At 31.3% G+C, this 8,394-nt stretch overlaps 1 protein-coding gene across 1 annotated transcript; it reads right to left on the bottom strand.

Moving 5' to 3' along the window:
* LOC133174595 (centrosomal protein POC5-like) lies at window positions 1–6,786 on the bottom strand. The gene is given in 9 exon segments (XM_061309696.1): window positions 1–174; window positions 807–1,025; window positions 1,550–1,671; window positions 1,674–1,748; window positions 2,252–2,397; window positions 2,827–3,023; window positions 4,016–4,214; window positions 4,784–4,854; window positions 6,745–6,786. Coding segments are annotated over 9 exon segments (1,224 nt in total). The 3' UTR covers window positions 1–21.
* Between the last annotated feature and the right edge of the window lie 1,608 nt (window positions 6,787–8,394).

Below are 8,394 nucleotides of genomic sequence, written 5' to 3'. Positions count from 1 at the left end.
TCACTATTTAACTTATCACTATCAGTCCACTACTTTTACAGTCTGTATGTGGGCGGGGCCAGTTGAAGTCTGCCCTGCTATCTTTCTGTGGGACACACCCCCTTGTGAATGATCAGCCAATGTAGACGTTTTCTTGGAGGGATATTTCACTGCAGTAGCTTTTCCAATAGTTTCCTGCAATTGAAAACAGGGGATTTTCGAAAACAACTTTAGAGGAAACTAAGCTGTTATATATATATATATATATATATATATATATATATATATATATATATATATATATATATATATATATATAATTTCTGTGTTCAAAATATCCTTACGCAAGTAGACAACATCTGATAAGTTCATGTTTTTAAAAAATACAGGGAACAAAGATTGCTTAGCAGTTAGCACTAAGTGTAAATTCATTTAAAGTTTTTACTGTTACAATGCGTTTTTCTGAATATGATAATTGTATGCAAATGTTTAATTATATAATGAATCAATTAAATTATTGAGAAAATAATTGTATGCTATCAATTTAATATTTATTAAATTTTAACTCTAAATTTAAGTGCATCAAGGTTGCAAATCATTAACTTTTATATACCTACTTGTACATATACAATGTCACTTCCCTTTACTAAACATCAATATCTCCAATACTACGAGTACATATATGTCAAAGTGAGTTGGTAGTACCAATCACTTTTTCTTTATGTATTTTAACCTCAATATCTTGAATCCTTTGATATTTCGAAGATTTTTTTGGGGGTTCCCACCATATTCAAGATATTGAGGTTTCAATGTACATGTACACTTACATTAGTAACAGGTTGATGTCTTTCCACTATGACAGAACTCATAGGCGGAGCTACACCATTGACCCCAAGGTCACCAGATCGTGACCCTCCAGATGAGGATGGACGTGGAGTCTTAACTTTACCCTTTGATCCAGAACTTTGTCGATGACTGTCAATTTTACTTGTCACTTTGGCTGAAACCATTTTGCCTTTTTGTGAAGCAGATGCCTTCGTAGCTGCCTGTGAATATTGTATAACATGAAAAATTCTCTAAGGAAATAAGATTTAAAGTACAATTCATAGCTTTAAATCATAAAATCTTTGCTATCTTAAAGGTACAACTGTATCATTATTAAAAACAATGACTGGGATTTCCTGCCATGCATGTTTTTACTTGCTTGACAGAGGAAATAAAAATAAGCCACTTCATAAATGACATGCACTGACTACACTAAATATTCATTTTCAATAAAAAAAAATCTATGACATCCTACACATAAACCATCAACCCACAGAAAAAAGGCAATACATGTACATGTATTTCACAATGATAAAATTTCTCAATATCTTTTTGTCTCATTTACTCTTCAGATATATGCAAGACAAAAGACATGTTCATGTACACAGGCATTACACATGGTGGCTACATTTGATTTAAAACTTTAAATTAAATTTAAGAAAAATAAACCTTTCTTGGATGTTATGTTACAGTAGTATTTTATCTAAAGGGCTTCTGTCATTCATCAAGGATTACTTATACATACCATATTTGCTTTGGACTGTGCCATACTACATAGGGTGGTTGACCTTGACCCTTGGCTAGTTATGACCTTGGGTGCAGAGGCCTCATAACCTGGATGAGAAGTAAATATCGGTTCCTGGGGATAGTTTTGGGGGCACTGAAATCTTTATCTGGGAGACTGCTTTCTAAATAGTCTGAAAAATCTCCAGATGGTCGGTTCTCTGTAGTAAAAAAATAAATCAATAAATACTGTAAAATAACAATTGTTCCAGACGACTTTATAATTAATGTAATTACATGATTATTACTTTTTGTGTTACATTTCACATAAATATACAATGAAATATAAATATTAGCAAGTAAAAATTGATTGTAAATGACACAGCATACAATAAATGTGGTTATACTGACAGGCTAAGTTGATGATTTTTTTACTTTAGAAAAAAATAAATTGGCAAGTGGAAACTTCGTTGATTTACAAGTACATTGTATATGATATCCTTTTGAATGACTGATAATTATAAGTCATTTGTCAAGTTTATCAACGTTTCCATTTCATGAACCATTCAACTATCTTTGCTTGGATCTATCAAATTTTGTTTGATTCGTTTTGAATCATTTTTTAAGTTGTGTCACCACAACTTGAGTGACAAACATACAGATATATGTAGAAAAAAAAAAAATTAAACATATATATTGGTTAATTGTTTTAGAAAATATCCACCTTTCTGGTCATTTTTGTTAAATACAGTCATGGCTTCAAGGTTGAGTGCACACACTCCACGCATGAATGCTTTCTTTATGGCTTCCTCAAACTGCTCTCGTTCTTTGTGTAGATTACATATCTCCTCGTGGGCGCATTGAGGGACTCTGTCAGCTGTTGAGATAAATAATAATACAGTTAAATCTCGTTGAGATATATGGTGCAGAGAAAAACAGCCTTGTGATTTTTAAAATTTTCATGTTATTTAGGTTCAAATACATGACTAAAGAACAATTAGAATTTCCAACTTAGTTGGACATATCCATATTTTATACCTTGCCTTTAGTGGTTAACCAAAGACAATATTAAACACACGTCCCCTCTCACCAAAATAAAATAAGTTGTATCAAACATCATTTCCATCAGGATAATTAAAAAAGAAAAATTCTCAAGAAATATCACTCTGGGGAAAAGAAGAGGACTTGTGGAAGCTTAACTTTGCTTTATGATGTTTGTCATTGAGCCTAATAACATATAGAGTAAATCAGTAGATTCTAAATAAAATATTGATTAGATTGTTTCAGTTTATAAGAGACAGTTCTTCACTTCTTACAGATGCTGCTTTAGCCTCATAACCATTGGTCAGTTGCATACAAATTTCCTGGGCCTTGGCCTGACACGCTTTCTCCACCCTTGCCCGCCATTCGTTCTCTATCACAGAGTGCCGTGCCTCCAAAACTTTCTGTTGAAGTCTTCTCTCATTGTACCTCTGGGTCAGCTTCTCTGCAAATTTCTGCAAAATAAACTAAAGTTTTGAAGGAATTTATAGAATATTACAGATATTTATACAATAAATGATATACCTTTCCACATAAAATGAAAAAAAGGATTTACCTCCCTTTATAAATTAAAATATATATTCCACACAGACAAACAAAACAACATATAAATCTTCCTTTTTATATCAACATGGATCTTTAACTTAGAGAAAATAAGAGAATTATTTCTCTCTAAAGGTTTCCTTGTTTACTTGTTTATCTTCCCTTCAGGTAAACAAAATAACCGACCTCCCTTCTTTAAACAAAATGCTGCATCTACCACTTACGTCCTCTTTTACATGAACATGTTGTATTTTACACACCAATAAAACAATAAAACACCCCTTTTCACAGCAACATGTTGTATATATCTTCCACACACACAAATAAAACAACAGAGTTACTCCCCTTTTCACAGCAAATAAAACAGAATAATTCCCCTATTACCAGCAATATGTTGTATATAGCTTCCTTGCACACAAATAAAACAACAGTTATTCCCCTTTTCACAGCAACATGTTGTATATAGCTTCCTCACACACAAATAAAACAACAGAGTTATCCCCCTTTTCACAATAACATGTTGTATTTAGCTTCCTCACACACAAATAAAACAACAGAGTTATTCCCCTTTTCACAGCAACATGTTGTATATAGATTCCTCACACACAAATAAAACAACAGAGTTATTCCCTTTTTCAAAGCAACATGTTGTATATAGCTTCCTCACGCACGAATATGTGAAATTTTTCCACACACACATACAAATAAAATAAATGAGTTACTTCCCTTTTCACAGCAATGTGTTTCATACACAAATAAGAAAACATAGTTTCTACCCTTTTCACAGCAAATGTTGTATATATATCTTCCACACACACATATAAAACAACAGACCTTCCTTTACTTTTAAGATAATCATGTTGCTAAAGTAACTTCCTAAGAGACAAATTAATACAGAACTTACCTCCCTTTTCAAATCAACATGCTGTATCTTCCACTCTGAGAATGTCTTCATGGCATCCTGCTTTTCCTCCTGTTTACTCAGGGCCTGTGTCCGGTTAGAGATGACCGGGTCCTTTCTTTGTATCGACGTCTCGTAAGTGTGCAGGAGCTCCTTCATTCTCTCTATCTCATTCTGGAGGTTCCTCCGTTCTGATGCAGAACTGGAATGTGAAGAGAGAAAATTAAACTGAGAGAGACACAAAAGGCTCCACAACTGTGGGTGAAACTTTTTCAGAAAAAAAAAAATGTATTTTGGACTTCAGATAGACAAACATTTACACATGTTCATTGTAAATTATAGTACGTATATGTACGTGTATCATCATGATCATATTTGATGTCTAAAAGACTGTTTTTATTGATAAACCTTGTTCTTCATAATTCTATGTTTAAATTTGTAAAATGCATCGTGTATAACAATTCTAGTATCAGTATTATAAAACATAGTTGTATGGTTGAAAAAGAAATACGATTGTGATAGATTGTGTAGTTAATGAATTAAATAACATTTTCATGTAAAACACCATTCAAGAAAAGTATATATGTAAATATATTTACATTTAAACGTGTATTTGGTCTCAGAATTACAAAATTCTTCTTGAAAACAATGATCTGATACTGCTACAAATTAATCCTCTCAAGGTTTGTCCAAAGGTAATTTTTTTTTATTCTGAATGTCAGAATGACGACGATATTTTTAAACACCGTTTCTTTCAATCAAGGTACTCACCGTTCTTGTTCCCTGAGTAAGGTCTGTTTACATCCCTCCACAATTTTGATTTTGGCTTTACTAAACTCATCCTACAAAAGCATATAGATAAAATCATAGTTTATACTTTTAACCATGACTTCAAAGAAGAAGGTACGGTTTGGGCTTTATTGTGCCCTAAAAATTTAATGTTCTTAAAAGGTTATAAAATTGGCTATAACATGAGTTGAGTAGATGAATATGATAAATCATTAAAGAATATGGCATAAAGGAGGACCATTCTGGAAATGTGAGGTCATTAATTTGGTACATTTCTAAGTTTTTTGCAGAAAAACCTCAAAATGACTCATTTCTGTGCTTATTTTCCTTTAGGAAATAGTGTCCGCAGCTCTCGCCCACTTTAATTTTTAGATATATTTTGTAAAATGCTTTGAAAAATCACATATATCAAAATCTTTGTGGGCGATGCATGCGCTGTATGTTTTTTGAAAGAAAATTCCACTGAAAATTGATGTCTTCTGCAACTTTTAAAGAAAATACGGGAAAAGGCACAAGTTCATGACGTCACAATTAGCATTTAGGAGGTCATACTGGAAAATCGATTTGTATGTTCTTACTGCATGGAATTTCAATAATTCAAAAAGGATGAATTTAAATTTCTTACATCACTTCTAAATTTTAGAAAAATACAGGGCCAGATATGTATTGAAACCGTACCTTGTTCTTTGCAGCGGAATATTCATAAATAGGAGAAAAATAATATTTTTGTTAAGGTTTTCTATCATTTACTGTGGTTTCATAAATTTTTGTTGAACAATTATTTTTGAAATTGTCTGACCACAAAAACAAGTGATCAATGAACTACACATTAGATTGATAGATTGATTGATTGATATTGTTTAACGCCGAATCAGCAATATTTCAGCCATATTTCGGTTATTAAAATTTATGTTCAGGTTTGAAAAAAAAATGTTGGGTTTCTCTGGTGCCCCCCCCCCCACCCCACACACACACACAGTGAACCCACTGTTTTTCGAAAACCAGAAAAATGATCTTTTACGTGTCAAGAGGGTTGTTATCCTTGACATGAGGCACAATATAACGTCCCTTAACGACCTTAAATTTAAAAATGTGTTAACAGTTAAATCATAATAACAAAAATTCGCTATAAATAGATATTTATCTAAATCTTACTTTAAAAATCAGTTTTTTGCAAGTATTGTAGAATTGTACTAGGACTTATATTTGCAAAAAAGTCATGCATTGTTTGCACATTATTAAAAAGTGTATTTCGAACAGGCGAAGCAATCGGAACACTCTAAAAGAATATGGATTATAGTTATTGCACAGTCACAAGATATGCATTCTGGTTGATGTTCCCCGTTTAGTAAATATTTATACTGATTTAATGCATTTTTTTTATTATTATTATATACATCTTCATGCTCCGGATGAAACACACACTTAAAGAAATATTGTAATATAGAGTCATTTTCTTCTGGAAAAAAATATATTTATTCCGTGTATTGAATAAACCGAACTTTGACAATAAATTATACTTACTTTGTTTTGACTTTAACGCATACTGCTATATCTCTAAGTCTCTTTTTTTTCTTTGGGTAGAGAAATCTTTAAGGTTAAAAAAATATATATAGGTAAGACTAGCTTGCTGGTCATTGAATTCCATCATGAACAATTTGAATTAATTCGTATTTACATGTAAGTAACGAGGTTATTAAAGTGTTTCCTTTTAAAATAATCCAAAAGTAAGGATTAATCAAAATGGTCAGTCTTTAAATGTTTCATGTTAAATAAAAGGATTTTGAAGCAACGATATTTCTAAATCAATTTTCATCAGAACAGCCAATTGGATTATAAAGATGACATCCAACCAGATTTGTACACAGTGAGAAGCAGAATAAAATAAACAGTGTACAGTATATTGACTGGTAAGACAACAGGCCTTAATTAGATATTTTCACCAGTTCTTGGTCAGCTAACTGGAATCTATACACAACGTACATTGACCGATTTTGGTGATCAATTATTTTTACAAAACTTAAAATTAAATGCGAGCATATAACAAATTAAAAATTATTATTGTATGCCAAAAAAAAAAAAAAGAGAAGCAATTTGATACAAGTCCTAGTTCAAAGACCTGTTTATTCCATTCAATATCATTCAGATTTGCAGGTGATAATTTTACCATAATAGGGCTTTTAGAAATGTTATATGGATTTTTATATCTATGCATTCATGCTTTAAGAAAACATTTTATTTTTCAGACCAAACATTTTTTTTTTACAAAGCTTCCTTTTCCAATTTATGTTTTTTTTTTTTTTAAACCTAAGAATATGAAAGAACTGAGAACCATTTTTCTGAAATTATGCATGAACGTATTGCCCTAACAATCATGTTGAACAAGGTATATTACCAGATATTAACCTTTGCAAATGACCGATACCAGTAAGTTGATCTATGAAAAAAAAATGTTCCGTGAAAAAATCAAAATAAATGTTTTTATATGTAAGACCTCTGGATATGCTTCAGAATTAAAACATATATTTGAATACTTTTTATAATTTGTTAATAAATGTAGATTAAAACAAACAAAACATCTGAAGAGTGAGTTTTCATCCTCAGCTAAGAAATACTGTAGCATGAATACATATGTTATGAAAATAGAAGAAATGATTACGTTATGAAAGTTCAAAGAAACTAGAAACCGTATTAGAGATGGATTTAGAATTGGGTTTATCAGTATGTGGGACATATATTGACCAATAAGGTCAGTGTCGCTCTCTGGGGTCTTATCACTTGTACAGTTCCTGTCATGTTAAAGACAAGTGCTCAAAGATTTGTGAAGGAATATGTAAATAATGTTTTCTGGATTATGCTTTATTGTGGGTATGAGTTATTTTCATTATATGAAAATTATATACTTCATTTGATTAGGTACTCAATGGATATCGTCAGTCATAAACACTTTTTTTTTTATTTGAGAAACATATGAAATATTCCATTAATATCCAACAATTTCCATTACTTTTTAAACTCAGTATAAGGTTATGCGTGTAAGATTTGCTTGGAGATTTCATGAATTTATTAGGTAAGATATGTCCGTGCCCAGTTTTTCTGTTCCATCGGGAATAAAAGAATTTGTATGAATTATCTTAATATCTACAGTATTTTGACATGTGAACTTTTTATTTTTAGAAAAACAAAATCCAACAGCAGTCTTTAAATTAATCAATCTATAAAATACTAATTTTAGACAAGGTTCAATGCTTTGCATCTTAACTGCAGAAGAGTCCTATATTTCGCGATCCGGTACTATGCACAAGAGCGTGTTTATCAGTTATCTATATAAGTCACGCATTTCGTGCTCCAACATTCTTCCTTACTAGCTATGATTTTGTTATCAACATTGATAAAAAAGATTTCTGTTTTGATTTCGTCTTTTATAATCATTTTTGTACTGTAATTCTGAATGCAAACGGAAACTTTTTTTTCCTGTTACCTACTTTGAAAATGTTCTAATAGAAGTCACCAGAGAAAATTTATCATTTTCTGAATGTTAAATCATGACACAATTTTCCTTCAAGTAAACATACATAGATTACTCTCACGTA

Source organism: Saccostrea echinata, unplaced genomic scaffold, assembly GCF_033153115.1.
Source record: "Saccostrea echinata isolate AGI-Se365-2 ecotype Australia unplaced genomic scaffold, CSIRO_AGI_Sech_v1 ptg000058l, whole genome shotgun sequence".
Lineage (NCBI taxonomy): Eukaryota > Metazoa > Mollusca > Bivalvia > Ostreida > Ostreidae > Saccostrea > Saccostrea echinata.
Note: the sequence above shows the minus strand (reverse complement) of the source record. Positions and strands in the feature narration are given on the sequence as shown.